General features: G+C 42.6%; 1 protein-coding gene across 1 annotated transcript; it reads right to left on the bottom strand.

The window, feature by feature from the left end:
- Window positions 1–1,917: 1,917 nt before the first annotated feature.
- On the bottom strand, window positions 1,918–18,788 carry LOC119911559 (cell death-inducing p53-target protein 1 homolog). Its single transcript, XM_038730462.1, has 5 exons — window positions 18,700–18,788; window positions 14,141–14,212; window positions 3,573–3,746; window positions 2,689–2,833; window positions 1,918–2,285 (listed from the first exon to the last, which is right to left on the bottom strand). The coding sequence occupies exons 2-5, from the start codon at window positions 14,175–14,177 to the stop codon at window positions 2,177–2,179; spliced, it is 465 nt and encodes a 154-aa protein (XP_038586390.1). The 5' UTR covers window positions 14,178–14,212; window positions 18,700–18,788; the 3' UTR covers window positions 1,918–2,176.
- Window positions 18,789–21,324: the final 2,536 nt, after the last annotated feature.

The following is a 21,324-nucleotide window of genomic DNA, read 5'->3' as shown; positions in this document are numbered from 1 at the left end:
CTAGTATAGAGGTGCTGACTAAGGGTAAAACATCTTTAAGCAGCCTAGTCGGGATGGGGTCTAAGAGGCAGGTTGATGGTTTAGATGAAGAAATTATTGAAGTTAGTTGGTAAAGATTGAGGGAAGTAAAACAGTCTAAACATGTATCTGGTTCTACAGCTGTTTCTAAGGTTCCTGAGTTAAGAGATAAGTTGGTGCCAGTTGAGGGCAGGTCTTGGTGAATTTTGTCTCTAATAGCTAGAATTTTATCATTAAAGAAGCTCATGAAGTCGTAACTACTGAGAGCTATGGGAATACTTGGCTCAATAGAGCTGTGACTCTCTGTCAGCCTGGCTACAGTGCTGAAAAGAAACCTGGGGTTGTTCCTATTTTCCTCTATTAATGACGAGTAGTACGCTGCTCTGGCATTACGGAGGGCCTTCCTATAAGTTTTAAGACTATCTTACCAAATTAAACGAGAATTTTCCACTTTGGTGGAACGCCAATTCCTCTCAAGTTTCTGCGATATTTGCTTTAATTTGTGAGTTTCAGTATTATAGCATGGAGCTAACCGTCTTTGTTTTAGTATTTTCTTTTTTAGAGGGGCTACAGAGTCCAGTGTCATTTGCAGTGAGCCTGCAGCACTATCAACAAGATGATCGATTTGGGAGGGACTGAAATTAGCATAGGAGTCCTCCATTACTTTGTGACTAGATAATGTATTTAGAGCTGATGGAATCGCATCCTTAAATTTAGCTACAGCACTATCAGACAGACATCTTGTAGTTCAGCAATACAAACTCAAGAGTTATCAAACAGTGGTCGGATAAAGAGGGATTCTGTGGAAATACATTAAATGTTCAATTTCAATACCATACACCAAAACAAGGTCGAGGGTGTGGTTAAAACAGTGAGTCGGTTCATGAACACTCTGAGAGAAGCCAATGGAATCTAACAGAGAGATAAACGCAGTACTAAAGCTGTCATTCTCAACATCCACATGAATATTAAAATCTCCTACAATAATAACTTTGTCCGTTTTAAGGACTAAAGTTGACAAAAACTCTGCAAATTCAGATAAGAATTCAGAGTACGGGCCAGGTGCTCGGTACACTATAACGAAGAGAATTGGTTGCAGTGATTTCCAACTTGGGTGCGAAAGACTAAGAACAAGACTTTCAAATGAGTTATAGTTTAGTTTAGGTTTAGAGCTGATTAGTAGGCTAGAGTGGAAGATAGCTGCAACTCCACCTCCTCGGCCTGTGCCTCGAGGAATGTGAGTATTAATATGACTGGGAGGGGTGGATTCATTTAGGCTAACATATTCTCCATCACCCAGCCAGGTTTCAGTAAGACCAAATAAATCAATATCATAATCTGATATTAGTTCATTTACTAGTACACCTTTAGAAGAGAGAGATCTGATGTTTAAGAGTCCACATTTAACTCTCCTATTCGTTTGCACTATTGCTCTTGTGGTTTTAATTTTTATGAGGTTTTTATGCACAGCTCCTCTTCTGTTTACCTTTTTAAATAATTTCGATGGTCGGGGGGCAGACACCGTCACTATAGGATTTTCACTAAGTAACTCCTGAAATGGAGGAGCAGAGAAGTGTGTTAGACTGCGACTCTGCGTGGGGTTTTGGGTGGGTAACTGCTGAAAAAGAAGGGCAGAGAAGTGTGTTAAACTGCGACTCTGCCTCCTGGTCTCAACTCTGGGTTGTCATGGATTTGGTCCACTAATAAACTTGGCCAGATTTCTAGAAATGAGAGCTGCTCCTTCCCAAGTGGGATGGATGCCGTCTCTCCGGATCAGACCAGGTCTTCCCCAGAAAGTCTGCCAATGATCAACAAAGCCCACATCGTTTGCTGTACACCACCTCGGAATGTGTCTGTTTCCATGGAAAGGATTAAACAAAGAACGGAAGTACAACAAACTGCTGTCTTTAGCTTGATTTATTAAAGGAGAAAACAGAGAAGAACATGAAAGAAGCAGCAGCTGCACAGAAGTGCTGAAGAGGTTTCCAGGTGTGCTGTGAGCCCTCCTGGTCAAAGAAAGGTGTGATCATCTGTTTCTCCCAAAGCCAGTCACCATCAGGTGATTTTCATTTACTTATTTAGCTGAAATTGATTATCCCAACAGAAACATCATGTTGCCTTAATATCTGGAGAATGAACAACGTGTGTGTGTTGACCACTACATCCTCTTGTGGATACCGAGGCTGACGTTGCATTTGCTGCAGTAATGATGAGCATCTTTGCATCTGTCCACAAAGAAGGGGATGACACAGCAGCCGCACCACAGCCTGAGAGAGAGAGATCCATTTACAAGTGGTTCTCCTGTACAGCTCATCCTAAACAACTCAACTCGTGATTTTAATTAACACAATTACATCACAAAGACCCAGGAAAACACTAACCAAAACTAAAGGTAGTTAACATTCGTCCTAAGCCTGTGCTCAAATTACACGGGTTGTCTTTGTTTCTTCCTGTTAATAACAAGAACCTGAATAACGATAACAGATTAAACAGAGCATCTTTCAGCCCACAAAGGTCAATAATAAGCTGAACCAGTCAGTTGAGGTCAAAGGCCCCGCCCCCCCACCCTGCTGTCTTAGTAACCGTAACCATAACATATATCAGCTAGGACCCCCAATATTCAAACATGGAAATACATCTGTAGTAATGACGGCTGTGTGTGTGTGTTACCCGAACACAAGGCAGAGTCCACAGATTATCCAGGCCAAGATCCCACTTTGATACACCACCCTGGTTTCGATCCGCTGTCCACAGTTCTTGCAGGTGGTCACGGTGGGGACATCACCCAGGTCCCCAGAACAAATCATTACCTGGACTGAGGCACACAACGGTACACAGGTTTCAAACACACTCTTTATTGATCCTGATGCGGAAATGCAGGATCATCCCAATCAGGAGCAGAGGGCAGCCACTGTGCACGGCGCCTGGACAGCATTTACAGCGTCACAACACACACACACGCACACAGCCGTTCTAAAAATCTGCCTCCATAACATTTATCCATCAGTCTGTGATCCGTAAAAACATGGAGATTTTAATCTAGAACATGTTTTTCTACTAGTTTTCATCATTTGTTTTCTACAAAATGTCCTTACTGCTAAACATGCACTTAATAACCTGCTGTGGAAATGGCACCTAACTAGCTCTGCTGTGTTAGCTTTGACTCTTAGCATCTAGCAATGTGCTCACTCCCTGATGTGTGCTTCCTTCAGAAATGACACTGAGTGGCTGTGAAACTTTTACTAGAGTGCAGTGGGGAGGACGGAGTGTGGGACAGATTGGGATGATCATTTTAACATGGTGCAGAGTCACATTTATATGTTCTTGCTTCATGTCAACATTGAGACAGAGAGGAATACTTTTAATTAAATTACATGTTTTAGGTCAAGATGTGTTCTAGTACTGTGTATGTCTGTGAAGGATTTCAGTCATCCAAAGAATGTTAAAGTCAAGGGCAACTACCTGTCATATATTTATCGAGCATCATATTTTAAATAATATAAAGTGTTACTCTGGATTTCTTCATCGTTGTAAAGTAACGCTGAGACTCTTACCGGGCTGCGGTTGGCTCATTTGCACTGGCTGAGGAGTCATTTGGATCACGGGACCCTGTTGAGCCTGGTACTGGACCTGTTGAAGAGGAGCCTGCTGGACAGGCTGTAGTGGGGGCGGGGCCTGTGCAGCGTAGGGAGGAGGAGACTGGGGACTGGTCTGGAGAGGGGGACCACCTAGGTTTGAGGAGAAGGGGGAGACATTAGGAAGAGAGACTTTTACTGATCTTTTACTGATCTACTGTGTGTTGCATTATTATCAGGTTCCCCTGAAAAAGTAGCTCGTTAGAGGGTTCCTTATCTGACCGTCCTTAATAGGCCTTCATCTCAGGACAGCTGGTCCCCCCTCCTGGCCACCCTGAGACTGCTGCGTGATATTAAGTCCCCTGGTTCTTCCCTGGCTGTCTGCACTCTGTATGTCTGTCTGAGCCTTTGCGGAGAATAAAACCCTTGAAGACGTCTGGATTGGACTCTTTATTTCAGAAGACTCACTAAAGGACATATTTCCATTAGACCTGAGAGCTGCTATGCTATGTGAAGCTCTAACCCACAAGGTGTGAGGTGAATCTCCACGAGGTAAATGTCACCACAGTGGAGCTCCGGCAGCAGCTGCTGCTGAATCTGGGCCCCCAGAGCCCAGCACTTTGTGTTCCAGATCCAGATCATCGTAGGACATTTAACGGCACTGCTGCGTCTCTGCGGGGAGTCCAGTGTGAGCCATTTCTAAAGGTTGTGCAGGGTTGTTGATTGACATAACGCTGTCTCTGCCGCTGCAGCAGGTGCCGTGTCCTCAGCCAGACAGCAGTCAGTGCCTATTGTGACGCGAGTTTGAAATTCACCAGAGCCGGTCATGCAGAACAGGAAGAAGAAAGAAGCTCTGTTTAAACCAAGAAGAAGCTTAAATACTAAGTTAGGGGCGTGGCCACTGTGAGTGACAGGCGAGTCACTGCTGTCTGTCTGCTGGAGGCCGGGGCTGGTTCACTTTATGTGTTAAATGATCCGTCATCAGTGTTTGTGTATGAGTTAGCTCGCTAACTTCACACATGTGCATTTACACAGCTGTGTGTGTCACTGTGTGCTACGGTGAGTGTTACAGTGTGTCACTGTGTGTCACTGTGTGTTACAGTGTGTTACAGTGTGTTACAGTGTGTTACAGTGTGTCACAGTGTACTTCGGTGTGTGTTACAGTGTGTCACTGTGTGTTATAGTGTGTTACAGTGTGTCACTGTGTGTTACAGTGTGTTACAGTGTGTCACTGTGTGCTTCGGTGTGTGTTACAGTGTGTCACTGTGTGTTATAGTGTGTTACAGTGTGTCACTGTGTGTTACAGTGTGTCACTGTGCTACGGTGAGTGTTACAGTTTGTTACAGTGTGTCACAGTGTGTCACTGTGTGTTACAGTGTGTTACAGTGTGTTACAGTGTGTCACAGTGTGTCACTGTGTGTTACAGTGTGTTACAGTGTGTTACAGTGTGTCACTGTGTGTTACAGTGTGTTACAGTGTGTCACAGTGTGTCACTGTGTGTTACAGTGTGTTACAGTGTGTTACAGTGTGTCACTGTGTGTCACTGTGTGTTACAGTGTGTTACTGTGTGCTTCGGTGTGTGTTACAGTGTGTCACTGTGTGTTACAGTGTGTTACAGTGTGTCACTGTGTGTTACAGTGTGTTACAGTGTGTCACAGTGTGTCACTGTGTGTTACAGTGTGTCACAGTGTGCTTCGGTGTGTGTTACAGTGTGTTACAGTGTGTTACAGTGTGTCACTGTGTGTTACAGTGTGTTACAGTGTGTCACTGTGTGCTTCGGTGTGTGTTACAGTGTGTTACAGTGTGTCACTGTGTGTTATAGTGTGTTACAGTGTGTTACAGTGTGTTACAGTGTGTCACTGTGTGTTACAGTGTGTCACTGTGTGTTACAGTGTGTCACTGTGCTACGGTGAGTGTTACAGTTTGTTACAGTGTGTCACAGTGCGCTTCGGTGTGTGTTACAGTGTGTCACTGTTTGTTATAGTGTGTTACAGTGTGTTACAGTGTGTCACTGTGTGCTTAGGTGTGTGTTACAGTGTGTCACTGTGTTACAGTGTGTTACAGTGTGTCACTGTGTGTTACAGTGTGTTACAGTGTGTCACTGTGTGCTTCGGTGTGTGTTACAGTGTGTCACTGTGCTACGGTGAGTGTTACAGTTTGTTACAGTGTGTCACAGTGTGCTTCGGTGTGTGTTACAGTGTGTCACTGTGTGTTACAGTGTGTTTCAGTGTGTCACTGTGTGCTTCGGTGTGTGTTACAGTGTGTCAATGTGTGTTACAGTGTGTTACAGTGTGTCACTGTGTGCTTCGGTGTGTGTTACAGTGTGTCACTGTGTGCTTCGGTGTGTCACTGTGTGCTTCGGTGTGTGTTACAGTGTGTCACTGTGTATTACTGTGTGATACAGTGTATGTCACAGTGTGTCACTGTGTGCTTCGGTGTGTGTTACAGTGTGTCCCTGTGTGTTACAGTGTGTCACTGTGTGTGTTACAGTGTGACAGTGTGTCACTGTGTGTGTTACAGTGTGACAGTGTGTCACTGTGTGTGTTACAGTGTGTCACTGTGTGCTTCGGTGTGTGTTACAGTGTGTTACAGTGTGTTACAATGTGTTACAGTGTGTCACCGTGTGCTTCGGTGTGTGTTACAGTGTGTTACAATGTGTTACAATGTGTTACAGTGTGTTACAATGTGTTACTTTGTTTTACAGTGTGTTACGATGTGTTACAGTGTGTTACAGTGTGTTACAATGTGTTACAGTGTGTTACAGTGTGTTACAGTGTGTTACTTTGTTTTACAGTGTGTTACAATGTGTTACAGTGTGTTACAGTGTGTTACAATGTGTTACAGTGTGTTACAATGTGTTACAGTGTGTTACAATGTGTTACAATGTGTTACAGTGTGTTACAATGTGTTACAGTGTGTTACAATGTGTTACAGTGTGTTACAGTGTTTCACTGTGTGAGTTACAGTTTGTCTTACAGTGTGTCACCGTGTGCTTCGGTGTGTGTTACAGTGTGTTACAGTGTGTTACAATGTGTTACAGTGTGTTACAATGTGTTACAATGTGTTACAGTGTGTTACAATGTGTTACAGTGTGTTACAATGTGTTACAGTGTTTTACAGTGTGTCACTGTGTATTACAGTTTATCACTGTGTGTTACAATGTGTTACAGTGTCTTACAATGTGTTACAGTGTGTCACCGTGTGCTTCGGTGTGTGTTACAGTGTGTTACAATGTGTTACAGTGTCTTACAATGTGTTACAGTGTGTCACAGTGTACTTCGGTGTGTGTTACAGTGTGTCACTGTGTGTTACAGTGTGTTACAGTGTGTCACTGTGTGCTTCGGTGTGTGTTACAGTGTGTCACTGTGTGTTACAGTGTGTCACTGTGCTACGGTGAGTGTTACAGTTTGTTACAGTGTGTCACTGTGTGTTACAGTGTGTTACAGTGTGTTACAGTGTGTCACAGTGTGTCACTGTGTGTTACAGTGTGTTACAGTGTGTCACTGTGTGTTACAGTGTGTTACAGTGTGTCACAGTGTGTCACTGTGTGTTACAGTGTGTTACAGTGTGTTACAGTGTGTCACTGTGTGTCACTGTATGTTACAGTGTGTTACTGTGTGCTTCGGTGTGTGTTACAGTGTGTCACTGTGTGTTACAGTGTGTCACTGTGTGTTACAGTGTGTTACAGTGTGTCACAGTGTGTCACTGTGTGTTACAGTGTGTCACAGTGTGCTTCGGTGTGTGTTACAGTGTGTTACAGTGTGTTACAGTGTGTCACTGTGTGTTACAGTGTGTTACAGTGTGTTATAGTGTGTTACAGTGTGTCACTGTGTGTTACAGTGTGTCACTGTGCTACGGTGAGTGTTACAGTTTGTTACAGTGTGTCACAGTGTGCTTCGGTGTGTGTTACAGTGTGTCACTGTTTGTTATAGTGTGTTACAGTGTGTTACAGTGTGTCACTGTGTGCTTAGGTGTGTGTTACAGTGTGTCACTGTGTTACAGTGTGTTACAGTGTGTCACTGTGTGTTACAGTGTGTTACAGTGTGTTACAATGTGTTACAATGTGTTACAGTGTGTTACAATGTGTTACAGTGTGTTACAATGTGTTACAGTGTTTTACAGTGTGTCACTGTGTATTACAGTTTATCACTGTGTGTTACAATGTGTTACAGTGTCTTACAATGTGTTACAGTGTGTCACCGTGTGCTTCGGTGTGTGTTACAGTGTGTTACAATGTGTTACAGTGTGTTACAATGTGTTACAGTGTCTTACAATGTGTTACAGTGTGTCACAGTGTACTTCGGTGTGTGTTACAGTGTGTCACTGTGTGTTACAGTGTGTTACAGTGTGTCACTGTGTTTTACAGTGTGTTACAGTGTGTCACTGTGTGTGTTACAGTGTGTCACTGTGTGTGTTACAGTGTGACAGTGTGTCACTGTGTGTGTTACAGTGTGTCACTGTGTGCTTCGGTGTGTGTTACAGTGTGTTACAGTGTGTTACAATGTGTTACAGTGTGTCACCGTGTGCTTCGGTGTGTGTTACAGTGTGTCACTGTGTGTTATAGTGTGTTACAGTGTGTTACAGTGTGTCACTGTGTGTTATAGTGTGTTACAGTGTGTTATAGTGTGTTACAGTGTGTCACTGTGTGTTACAGTGTGTCACTGTGTGTTACAGTGTGTCACTGTGCTACGGTGAGTGTTACAGTTTGTTACAGTGTGTCACAGTGTGCTTCGGTGTGTGTTACAGTGTGTCACTGTTTGTTATAGTGTGTTACAGTGTGTTACAGTGTGTCACTGTGTGCTTAGGTGTGTGTTACATTGTGTCACTGTGTTACAGTGTGTTACAGTGTGTCACTGTGTGTTACAGTGTGTTACAATGTGTCACTGTGTGTTTCGGTGTGTGTTACAGTGTGTCACTGTGCTACGGTGAGTGTTACAGTTTGTTACAGTGTGTCACAGTGTGCTTCGGTGTGTGTTACAGTGTGTTTCAGTGTGTCACTGTGTGCTTCGGTGTGTGTTACAGTGTGTCAATGTGTGTTACAGTGTGTTACAGTGTGTCACTGTGTGCTTCGGTGTGTGTTACAGTGTGTCACTGTGTGTTACAGTGTGTCACTGTGTGCTTCGGTGTGTGTTACAGTGTGTCACTGTGTATTACTGTGTGATACAGTGTATGTCACAGTGTGTCACTGTGTGCTTCGGTGTGTGTTACAGTGTGTCCCTGTGTGTTACAGTGTGTCACTGTGTGTGTTACAGTGTGACAGTGTGTCACTGTGTGTGTTACAGTGTGTCACTGTGTGTGTTACAGTGTGTCACTGTGTGCTTCGGTGTGTGTTACAGTGTGTTACAATGTGTTACAATGTGTTACAGTGTGTTACAATGTGTTACAGTGTGTTACAATGTGTTACAGTGTTTTACAGTGTGTCACTGTGTTTTATAGTGTGTTACAATGTGTTACAGTGTGTTACAATGTGTTACTTTGTTTTACAGTGTGTTACAATGTGTTACAGTGTGTTACAGTGTGTTACAATGTGTTACAGTGTGTTACAGTGTGTTACAGTGTGTTACTTTGTTTTACAGTGTGTTACAATGTGTTACAGTGTGTTACAGTGTGTTACAATGTGTTACAGTGTGTTACAATGTGTTACAGTGTGTTACAATGTGTTACAATGTGTTACAGTGTGTTACAATGTGTTACAGTGTGTTACAATGTGTTACAGTGTGTTACAGTGTTTCACTGTGTGAGTTACAGTTTGTCTTACAGTGTGTCACCGTGTGCTTCGGTGTGTGTTACAGTGTGTTACAGTGTGTTACAATGTGTTACAGTGTGTTACAATGTGTTACAATGTGTTACAGTGTGTTACAATGTGTTACAGTGTGTTACAATGTGTTACAGTGTTTTACAGTGTGTCACTGTGTATTACAGTTTATCACTGTGTGTTACAATGTGTTACAGTGTCTTACAATTTGTTACAGTGCGTCACCGTGTGCTTCGGTGTGTGTTACAGTGTGTTACAATGTGTTACAGTGTGTTACAATGTGTTACAATGTGTTACAGTGTGTTACAATGTGTTACAGTGTGTTACAATGTGTTACAGTGTTTTACAGTGTGTCACTGTGTTTTATAGTGTGTTACAATGTGTTACTTTGTTTTACAGTGTGTTACAATGTGTTACAGTGTGTTACAGTGTGTTACAATGTGTTACAGTGTCTTACAATGTGTTACAGTGTGTCACTGTGTGAGTTACAGTTTGTCTTACAGTGTGTCACTGTGTGCTTCGGTGTGTGTTACAGTGTGTTACAGTGTGTCACTGTGTGTTACAGTGTGTCACTTTGTGTTACAGTGTGTTACAATGTGTTACAATGTGTTACAGTGTGTTACAATGTGTTACAATGTGTTACAGTGTTTTACAGTGTGTCACTGTGTTTTACAGTGTGTTACAGTGTGTTACAGTGTGTTACAGTGTGTTACAATGTGTTACAGTGTTTCACTGTGTGAGTTACAGTTTGTCTTACAGTGTGTCACTGTGTGCTTCGGTGTGTGTTACAGTGTGTTACAGTGTGTCACTTTGTGTTACAGTGTGTTACAATGTGTTACAATGTGTTACAGTGTGTTACAATGTGTTACAATGTGTTACAGTGTTTTACAGTGTGTCACTGTGTTTTACAGTGTGTTACAATGTGTTACAGTGTGTTACAGTGTGTTACAATGTGTTACAGTGCGTTACAATGTTTTACAATGTGTTACAGTGTTTTACAATGTGTTACAGTGTGTTACAGTGTGTTACAATGTGTTACAGTGTGTCACTGTGTGAGTTACAGTTTGTCTTACAGTGTGTCACTGTGTGCTTCGGTGTGTCTTACAGTGTGTTACAGCGTGTCACTGTGTGTTACAGTGTGTTACAATGTGTTACAATGTGTTACAGTGTGTTACAGTGTGTCACTGTGTTTTACAGTGTGTTAAAATGTGTTACAGTGTGTTACAGTGTGTTACAATGTGTTACAGTGTGTTACAATGTGTTACAGTATTTCACTGTGTGAGTTACAGTTTGTCTTACAGTGTGTCACTGTGTGCTTCGGTGTGTGTTACAGTGTGTTACAGTGTGTTACAATGTGTTACAGTGCGTTACAGTGTGTTACAATGTGTTACAGTGCGTTACAATGTGTTACAGTGTGTTACAGTGTTTTACAATGTTTTACAGTGTGTTACAATGTGTTACAGTGTGTTACAGTGTGTAACTGTGTGTGTTACAGTGTGACAGTGTGTCACTGTGTGTGTTACAGTGTGTCCCTGTGTGTTACAGTATGTCAGTTTGTCACAGTGTGTTACAGTGTGTTACAGTGTGTTACAATGTGTTACAGTGCGTTACAATGTGTTACAATGTGTTACAGTGTTTTACAATGTGTTACAGTGTGTTACAGTGTGTTACAATGTGTTACAATGTGTTACAGTGTGTCACTGTGTGAGTTACAGTTTGTCTTACAGTGTGTCACTGTGTGCTTCGGTGTGGCTTACAGTGTGTTACAGCGTGTCACTGTGTGTTACAGTGTGTTACAATGTGTTACAATGTGTTACAGTGTGTTACAATGTGTTACAGTGTGTTACAGTGTGTTACAATTTGTTACAATGTGTTACAATGTGTTACAATGTTTTACAATGTGTTACAGTGTTTCACTGTGTGATTTACAGTTTGTCTTACAGTGTGTCACTTTGTGCTTCGGAGTGTGTTACAGTGTGTCACTGTGTATTACAGTTTATCACTGTGTGTTACAATGTGTTACAGTGTGTCACTGTGTGAGTTACAGTTTGTCTTACAGTGTGTCACTGTGTGCTTCGGTGTGTGTTACAGTGTGTTACAGTGTGTTACAATGTGTTACAGTGTGTCACTTTGTGTTACAGTGTGTTACAGTGTGACAGTGTGTCACTGTGTGTGTTACAGTGTGTCACTGTGTGTGTTACAGTGTGTCACTGTGTGCTTCGGTGTGTGTTACAGTGTGTTACAGTGTGTAACTGTGTGTGTTACAGTGTGACAGTGTGTCACTGTGTGTGTTACAGTGTGTCCCTGTGTGTTACAGTATGTCAGTTTGTCACAGTGTGTTACAGTTTGTCACAGTGTGTTACAGTGTGTCACTGTGTGCTTCGGTGTGTGTTACAGTGTGTCAGTGTGTGTAACAGTGTGTCTTACAATGTGTTACAGTGTGTTACAGTGTCACTGTGTGTTACAGTGTGTCACAGTGTGTGTAACAGTGTGTCTTACAGTGTGTTACAGTGTGTCACTGTGTGCTTCGGTGTGTGTTACAGTGTGTTACTGTGTGTCAGTGTGTCACAGTGTGTTACAGTGTGTTACTGTGTGTCAGTGTGTCACAGTGTGTCACAGTGTGTTACAGTGTGTCACTGTGTGCTTCGGTGTGTGTTAGTGTGTAACTGTTTGTTACAGTGTGTCAGTGTGTCACAGTGTGTTACAGTGTGTCACTGTGTGTCACAGTGTGTTACAGTGTGTCACTGTGTGCTTCGGTGTGTGTTACAGTATGTTACAGTGTGTCACTGTGTGTGTTACAGTGTGACAGTGTGTCACTGTGTGTGTTACAGTGTGTAACTGTGTGTGTTACAGTGTGACAGTGTGTCACTGTGTGTGTTACAGTGTGTCCCTGTGTGTTACAGTATGTCAGTTTGTCACAGTGTGTTACAGTTTGTCACAGTGTGTTACAGTGTGTCACTGTGTGCTTCGGTGTGTGTTACAGTGTGTCAGTGTGTGTAACAGTGTGTCTTACAATGTGTTACAGTGTGTTACAGTGTCACTGTGTGTTACAGTGTGTCACAGTGTGTGTAACAGTGTGTCTTACAGTGTGTTACAGTGTGTCACTGTGTGCTTCGGTGTGTGTTACAGTGTGTCAGTGTGTGTAACAGTGTGTCTTACAATGTGTTACAGTGTGTTACAGTGTCACTGTGTGTTACAGTGTGTCACAGTGTGTGTAACAGTGTGTCTTACAGTGTGTTACAGTGTGTCACTGTGTGCTTCGGTGTGTGTTACAGTGTGTTACTGTGTGTCAGTGTGTCACAGTGTGTTACAGTGTGTTACTGTGTGTCAGTGTGTCACAGTGTGTCACAGTGTGTTACAGTGTGTCACTGTGTGCTTCGGTGTGTGTTAGTGTGTAACTGTTTGTTACAGTGTGTCAGTGTGTCACAGTGTGTTACAGTGTGTCACTGTGTGTCACAGTGTGTTACAGTGTGTCACTGTGTGCTTCGGTGTGTGTTACAGTATGTTACAGTGTGTCACTGTGTGTGTTACAGTGTGACAGTGTGTCACTGTGTGTGTTACAGTGTGTCACTGTGTGTGTTACAGTGTGTCACTGTGTGCTTCGGTGTGTGTTACAGTGTGTTACAGTGTGTAACTGTGTGTGTTACAGTGTGACAGTGTGTCACTGTGTGTGTTACAGTGTGTCCCTGTGTGTTACAGTATGTCAGTTTGTCACAGTGTGTCACAGTTTGTCACAGTGTGTTACAGTTTGTCACTGTGTGCTTCGGTGTGTGTTACAGTGTGTTACAGTGTGTTACAGTGTGTTACAGTGTGTTACAGTGTGTCACTGTGTCCTTCGGTGTGTGTTACAGTGTGTTACAGTGTGTTACAGTGTGTTACAGTGTGTCACTGTGTCCTTCGGTGTGTGTTACAGTGTGTCACTTTGTGCTTCGGTGTGTTTCACAGTGTGTTACACTGTGTCACTGTGTCCTTCGGTGTGTGTTACAGTGTGTTACAGTGTGTCAATGTGTGTGTTACAGTGTGACAGTGTGTCACTGTGTGTGTTACAGTGTGTCACTGTGTGCCTCGGTGTGTGTTACAGTGTGTCCCTGTGTGTTACAGTGTGTCACAGTGTGTTACAGTGTGTCACAGTGTGTTACAGTGTGTCACAGTGTGTTACAGTGTGTCACTGTGTGTCACAGTGTGTTACAGTGCTTCACTTTGTGCTTCGGTGTGTGTTACAGTTTTTCTTACAGTGTGTTACAGTGTCTTACAGTGTGTTACAGTGTGTCACTTTGTGCTTCGGTGTGTGTTACAGTGTGTCACTGTGTCCTTCGGTGTGTGTTACAGTGTGTCACTGTGTCCTTCGGTGTTTGTTACAGTGTGTCTTACAATGTGTTTCAGTGTGTCACTGTGTCCTTCGGTGTGTGTTACAGTGTGTCACAGTGTGTTACAGTGTGTCACTGTGTCCTTCGGTGTGTGTTACAGTGTGTCACAGTGTGTTACAGTGTGTCACTGTGTCCTTCGGTGTGTGTTACAGTGTGTCTTACAATGTGTTTCAGTGTGTCACTGTGTCCTTCGGTGTGTGTTACAGTGTGTCACAGTGTGTTACAGTGTCTTACAGTGTGTCACTTTGTGTTACGAGGGATTTTTACAGTGTGTGTGTTTTACCGTGTGCTATCGTGTGTGTTACTGTGTGTGTTACATTGAGTGTGTTACAGTGTGTTACGAGGGATTTTTCCAGTTTGTGTTACAGTGTGAGTGTTACAGTGTGCTACTATGTGTTTGTGTGTGTGTTACATTGAGTGTGTACCTGCTTTCATATTATTCACAGTGGTTTGGTCGTCCATGTCTTCGTCTGTGTCGTCCTTCACCGGCAGAAGAGCTGTGGTGCACACATGAAGAGAAACACACAGGTTCAGTTCAGAGTTTTTCCAGGATCTGGATCCACAGTGATGATGGTCAATAAGAGGAAATCTCAGTCTGACTGCTGTGAGAGATGGAAGGTGTACAGGACATTAATTTTAACGTCCGTCGCTCTATGCTCTCTCAACAGTACTCAGACCAGGTCCTAACAGGGCTGGGTGGAATCTCTAGTAAAGTTCTCTGTTGTCTGGGTCGCGTTGTGTTGGGCAGAGCCGAGTAGGGCTGAACGTTTCACTCAACTGTTTTCTCTTTCACTCTTTTTAAAAAACTGTTTTCTGAACACCCCCCCTACGACAAAAAGACAAAAGATGTCCTCTGTGAGATAGTAGAAAGTTGCCAGTCAAGAACTGAGATTTCTTTAGATAGCTATATTAAGAAATTATATTGACTTAAAAAGGTTTTTTTGGAATATTATTGTTACTTGTTGTGCTGGGCAAGAGGCTGTTGCTGTTTGCATTCATGTCTTGTTATCCAACAAAGGTTAAAGTCAAGGGCAACTGGACTTGGTTGAAGATACTGGAAGACGTTTCGTCCCTCATCCAAAGGACTTCTTCAGTTCTGACTGACTGGCAGGGAAACTCAGCTATTTAACCTCAGTGGGGTCGTTATCCCGGGTCATCGATACCGCTGGTTCGTTAGTGTTCCTTGTTGCTGTGACGACAGTCGTTACGGTCGTTGAGACTACCTGTGGCCAAGACTGAACGACCATCGTTGGTATCTTCACCTGAGGCCAATAGGTTACGTTTGTTGAGTTTCCTGGGAAGTGATGAAAGGACAGCATTGTAAGTGGGGGATAAGTGGTGGCGTAGACCCCCTCCCCTGTTCAATGACGGCTTCTCAACCCTGGTGTAGATGCTTCCTTGACACCTCTTTCAAACCATGCATCTTCTCTGTCTAAAATGTGCACCTGGTGGTCCTCAAACGAGTGTCCTCTGTCCTTCAGATGTAAGTAGACTGCAGAGTCTTGACCTGAGGAGTTGGCCCTTCTGTGTTGAGCCATGCGTTTGTGTATTTTCAATTCAATTCAATTCAATTTTATTTATATAGCGCCAAAACACAACAACAGTTATCTCACAGCGCTTTTCATAAAAGAGCAGGTCTAGACCGTACTCTATGATGATATTTACAGAAGCCCAACAGATCCCACCAAGAGCAAGCACTAGGCGACAGAGGCAAGGAAAAACTTCCTTTTAAGAGGCAGAAACCTCGAGCAGAACCATGGCTCAGGGTGGGCGGCCATCTGCCTCGACCGGTTGGGGTGAAGAGAGAGACAAAACACAGGGATGTTGTGTTTGTTGAAAATCCTCCTGAGTTTCTCTGATACTCCAGACACGTATGGAATCACAATGTTGTTGCGTTTGACCTTCTTTTCCTCCCCTGTAGTTTTGTTCTTCTTGGATATTGTGGTCTATTTAGGGTATCCACAGGCTGTCACCTACAACATTGCCAAACACATTTCCACCATCTTAGCTCCATTGGTGGGAAACACGCCTCACCACGTCCAAAACTCTATTGACTTTGTAAACAAAGTTCGAGGACTAAAACTGGATCCAGATGAAACCATGGTATCCTATGACGTGACTTCTTTGTTCACCTGCATCCCCACCATAGAGGCAGTAGAAACCGTTAGGAAACGGCTAACACAAGACAACACCCTGGACAACAGAACTAGCCTCAGCCCTGACCAAATCTGCAAATTACTCGACCTCTGTCTAAACACCACCTACTTCCAGTACAACGGTGGATTCTACAGACAGAAGCATGGCTGTGCCATGGGCTCACCGGTATCCCCGATTGTGGCAAACATCTGCATGGAAGAAGTGGAGAATAAAGCCCTCAACTCCTTCAGAGGAATAGCACCGAGCCACTGGTACAGATATGTGGACGACACCTGGGTCAAAATTAAAAGCCTTCACAGAACACATCAACTCTGTGGACAGTCACATCAAGTTCACACGAGAAGATGTTCACAACAACAGTTTGGCCTTCCTGGACTGCGCTGTACACATTGAAGAGGACAGGAGCCTGCAAACTGGGGTTTACAGAAAACCCACACACACAGACCAATACCTACTGTTCGATTCCCACCACCCACTGGAGCACAAGCTAGGGGTCATGAGGACACTGCACCACAGAGCGGAAAATATACCAACAAGCGCCCAAGCCAGAGAGAAGGAACAGAACCACCTGAAGGGGGCACTTACAGCCTGTGGATACCCTAAATGGACCTTTGTGAAGACAGCCACAAGATCCAAGAAGAACAAAACTACAGGAGAGGAAAAGAAGGTCAAACGCAACAACATTGTCATTCTATACGTGAACTCAGGAGGATTTTCAACAAACACAACATCCCTGTGTTTTTTAAACCCAAGAACACACTAAGACAGATGCTGGTCCACCCCAAAGACCGCACACCCAAACACAAGAAAAGCAATCTAGTGTATGCGGTCCAATGCAGTGAGGAATGCACAGACCTGTATATTGGGGAGACTAAACAACCACAACACAAACGCATGGCTCAACACAAGAAGGGCCAACTCCTCAGGTCAAGACTCTGCAGTCTACTTACATCTGAAGGACAGAGGACACTCGTTTGAGGACCACCAGGTGCACATTTTAGACAGAGAAGATGCATGGTTTGAAAGAGGTGTCAAGGAAGCATCTACACCAGGGTTGAGAAGCCGTCATTGAACAGGGGAGGGGGTCTACGCCACCACTTATCCCCCACTTACAATGCTGTCCTTTCATCACTTCCCAGGAAACTCAACAAACGTAACCTATTGGCCTCAGGTGAAGATACCAACGATGGTCGTTCAGTCTTGGCCACCGGTAGTCTTAACGACCGTAACGACTGTCGTTACAGCAACCAGGAACACTAACGAACCAGCGGTATCGATGACCCGGGCCAACGACCCCACTGAGGTTAAATAGCTGAGTTTCCCTGCCAGTCAGTCAGAACTGAAGAAGTCCTTTGGATGAGGGACGAAACGTCTTCCAGTGTCTTCAACCAAGTCCAGTTGCCCTTGACTTTAACCTTCTTTGGAGAACTATGACCTGGATGACTGAGAATCTTCATAGACAGTTAATATTAAAGTCATGCTAGTAGCATCCACTCAGCTATGCTGTATGTAGCTTTAGAATTTGCATTTGTTTAATTATTACGTAGTGATTATGGTAAATGTACAGCTATATTTTGTTTATTCAAACATATTTCTTAGTGTTTCTTTTTGCATGTTGCTATCTATATGCCAAATGTTTGCAATTCTCCTTTGCATGTATTTGTATTGTATGCAAATGTGTCCACACAGAACATGGTATTAATGTGTAGCATACCAGAGCCTTCTTTAGTGCCTGAAAAATATGCTTTGTTATTTTCTTCCAGTTTCACTTTGTAGATATGTGAAGGGAACGTCTCAATAAAGAAGACAATACACCTGTCACATGTGTAGGAGTTTATCTGTCTGCTTAACTGTGCTCAGTTCGAACAGTGAGGGCAGAACACTTGTTCATTAATAAACATCTACCACATCAAGAAATGAAGTGCTACATGATGTCTCATACTCCTGTAATACATTATTGGGAGGGTTGGCTCATCTGGACAAATATACCAAAGTAAATGAAGAACATCTCAAAAACTATCACATCTAGTGCATCAAGTATGACCACTGACCGATATCTGGACAATGTAAGCCTCTGTTTCTGCACCACAGTCCATTATAAACCACATAATACATGAAGTTTACCAAGGCATTGTCAGGGGAGGATCAAAGCTCCTCTTGCTTTGCTTGATTAGATAAGCAATCTGCAAATCTTACCAAAATATACAACAGAACCAAAAAGTAGTACTGACAGCCATAATTTCAGCTTGTGCTAAAACAGTGCAATGTTTTTAATGGGCATTTACATTGTGAAAGTACAAATTACACATTTGTGTGCACAGTGGGAAGCAATATCCAAAAAACTTTTTTTAATGCAAATTCTTAAAGTATTTATTATTGATCAATTGACAGGCACATGGTCTTGTTACATATAGCCATTAGCAGTAAAAGGAAATACATATTTTCCACCAGGGCAGTAAAAGTTTAGCTGGCTTTTTGGCTGCAATGATTTTTTATTGCTACTTCAGGGAAAATCAATCAAAATCAAACATCTGTTTGTTTGTTCAGAAAAGCTTTAAACCTGTAATTACTCAGAGGTAATATTTGGATTTATTTTACACAATAATAGGCCTCTTCAGAGTTTACTTACACAATCTCCTGTCAGGTCTGTTTTTTATAGATCACAACCTTTGCTTGGGATGTGGCATACACATGTTTCCAGCCCTCTTTCGTACTTACACACTGTTTAGAAATGAGACCCCTGCTCAGGACATCTGATATTATTGCCAGACGAGTCCACAGACAAACACCAATTTTAATCAAACCAAAAAATGAGAGTAAGTCTTACCGTGCGAAGCTGAGATGAAGGTGAAAGCAAGTGAAACCACGAGTCAGAACTCATCTATTCCCGTCCTGGTTCACACCCTTGCCCCCTTACTATAAAAGGAGAGAGATGAAAACAATGGGTATACAGATATCAGGACTCACCTGTCAGGTCGCTGCCTGCTCACGCACATTGAACCAGGTGTTTTTATTGGCGGGCAGATGCATGAGAGAAATGAGGACTGGCTGCATGTTTCAGACATAAAGAAGCTAAAGAATGTTGAATGAAGGACAAACACAGAGAAAGAAACCAAAGAATGCTGAATGAAGGACAAATACAGACCATCGAAATTATTTAAATCAAAGGTAAACAGAAGAGGAGCTGTGCATAAAAAAACTCATAAAAATTAAAACCACAAGAGCAATAGTGCAAACGAATATGAGAGTTAAATGTGGACTCTTAAACATCAGATCTCTCTCTTCTAAAGGTGTACTAGTAAATGAACTAATATCAGATTATGATATTGATTTGTTTGGTGTTACTGAAACCTGGCTGGGTGATGGAGAATATGTTAGCCTAAATGAATCCACCCCTCCCAGTCATATTAATACTCACATTCCTCGAGGCACAGGCCGAGGAGGTGGAGTTGCAGCTATCTTCCACTCTAGCCTATTAATCAGCTCTAAACCTAAACTAAACTATAACTCATTTGAAAGTCTTGTTCTTAGTCTTTCACACCCAAGTTGGAAATCACTGCAACCAATTCTTTTTGTTATAGTGTACCGAGCACCTGGCCCGTACTCTGAATTCTTATCTGAATTTGCAGAGTTTTTGTCAACTTTAGTCCTTAAAACGGACAAAGTTATTATTGTAGGAGATTTTAATATTCATGTGGATGTTGAGAATGACAGCTTTAGTACTGCGTTTATCTCTCTGTTAGATTCCATTGGCTTCTCTCAGAGTGTTCATGAACCGACTCACTGTTTTAACCACACCCTCGACCTTGTTTTGGTGTATGGTATTGAAATTGAACATTTAGTGGTGTTCCCACAGAATCCCTCTTTATCCGACCACTGTTTGATAACTTTTGAGTTTGTATTGCTGAACTACACGCCATTGGGCAAAAATTTCTATACAAGATGTCTGTCTGATAGTGCTGTAGCTAAATTTAAGGATGCGATTCCATCAGCTCTAAATACATTATCTAGTCACAAAGTAACGGAGGACTCCTATGCTAATTTCAGTCCCTCCCAAATCGATCATCTTGTTGATAGTGCTGCAGGCTCACTGCGAATGACACTCGACTCTGTAGCCCCTCTAAAAAAGAAAATACTAAAACAAAGACGGTTAGCTCCATGGTATAATACTGAAACTCGCAAATTAAAGCAAATATCACGGAAACTTGAGAGGAATTGGCGTTCCACCAAAGTGGAAAATTCTCATTTAATTTGGCAAGATAGTCTTAAAACTTATAGGAAGGCCCTCCGTAATGCCAGAGCAGCGTACTACTCGTCATTAATAGAGGAAAATAGGAACAACCCCAGGTTTCTTTTCAGCACTGTAGCCAGGCTGACAGAGAGTCACAGCTCTATTGAGCCAAGTATTCCCATAGCTCTCAGTAGTTACGACTTCATGAGCTTCTTTAATGATAAAATTCTAGCTATTAGAGACAAAATTCACCAAGACCTGCCCTCAACTGGCACCAACTTATCTCTTAACTCAGGAACCTTAGAAACAGCTGTAGAACCAGATACATGTTTAGACTGTTTTACTTCCCTCAATCTTTACCAACTAACTTCAATAATTTCTTCATCTAAACCATCAACCTGCCTCTTAGACCCCATCCCGACTAGGCTGCTTAAAGATGTTTTACCCTTAGTCAGCACCTCTATACTAGATATGATCAATCTATCTTTATCAACAGGCTATGTACCACAGTACTTTAAAGTAGCTGTAATTAAACCTCTTCTGAAAAAGCCCAAACTTGATCCAGATGTTTTAGCCAACTATAGACCTATATCTAACCTTCCATTTCTCTCTAAGGTTCTGGAGAAAGCAGTTGCTAAACAGCTGTGTGACTTTCTACAGAGCAATAGTTTATTTGAGGATTTTCAGTCATTTCAGGATTTAGAGCTCATCATAGCACAGAGACAGCACTGGTGAAAATTACTAACGACCTCCTTATTGCATCAGACAAAGGACTTGTCTCTGTACTGGTTTTATTAGATCTAAGTGCTGCATTTGATACCATTGACCATCAGATCCTATTGCAGAGACTGGAATATTTCATTGGCATTAAAGGAACCGCTCTAAGCTGGTTTAAGTCCTATTTATCAGATAGATTTCAGTTTGTACATGTTAACGATGAGTCCTCCATGCACGCCAAAGTTACTCATGGAGTTCCTCAAGGATCTGTCCTTGGACCAATCCTCTTCACTTTATATATGCTTCCTTTAGGCAATATTATCAGGAAACATTCCAAAAGCTTTCATTGTTATGCAGATGATACTCAGTTATATCTATCGATCAAGCCAGATGAAACTCATCAGTTAGCTAAACTTCAAATGTGCCTTCAGGATGTTAAAACCTGGATGACCTGTAATTTTCTCATGTTAAACTCAGATAAAACTGAAGTTATTGCTCTGGGGC

This window comes from Micropterus salmoides, unplaced genomic scaffold (assembly GCF_014851395.1).
Source record: "Micropterus salmoides isolate LMB-PRFRI ecotype aquatic unplaced genomic scaffold, ASM1485139v1 Ms_hic_scaffold_2, whole genome shotgun sequence".
Taxonomy (NCBI): domain Eukaryota; kingdom Metazoa; phylum Chordata; class Actinopteri; order Centrarchiformes; family Centrarchidae; genus Micropterus; species Micropterus salmoides.
The sequence above is the reverse complement of the archived record's forward strand: the minus strand, read 5'-3'. Positions and strand labels throughout refer to the sequence as shown.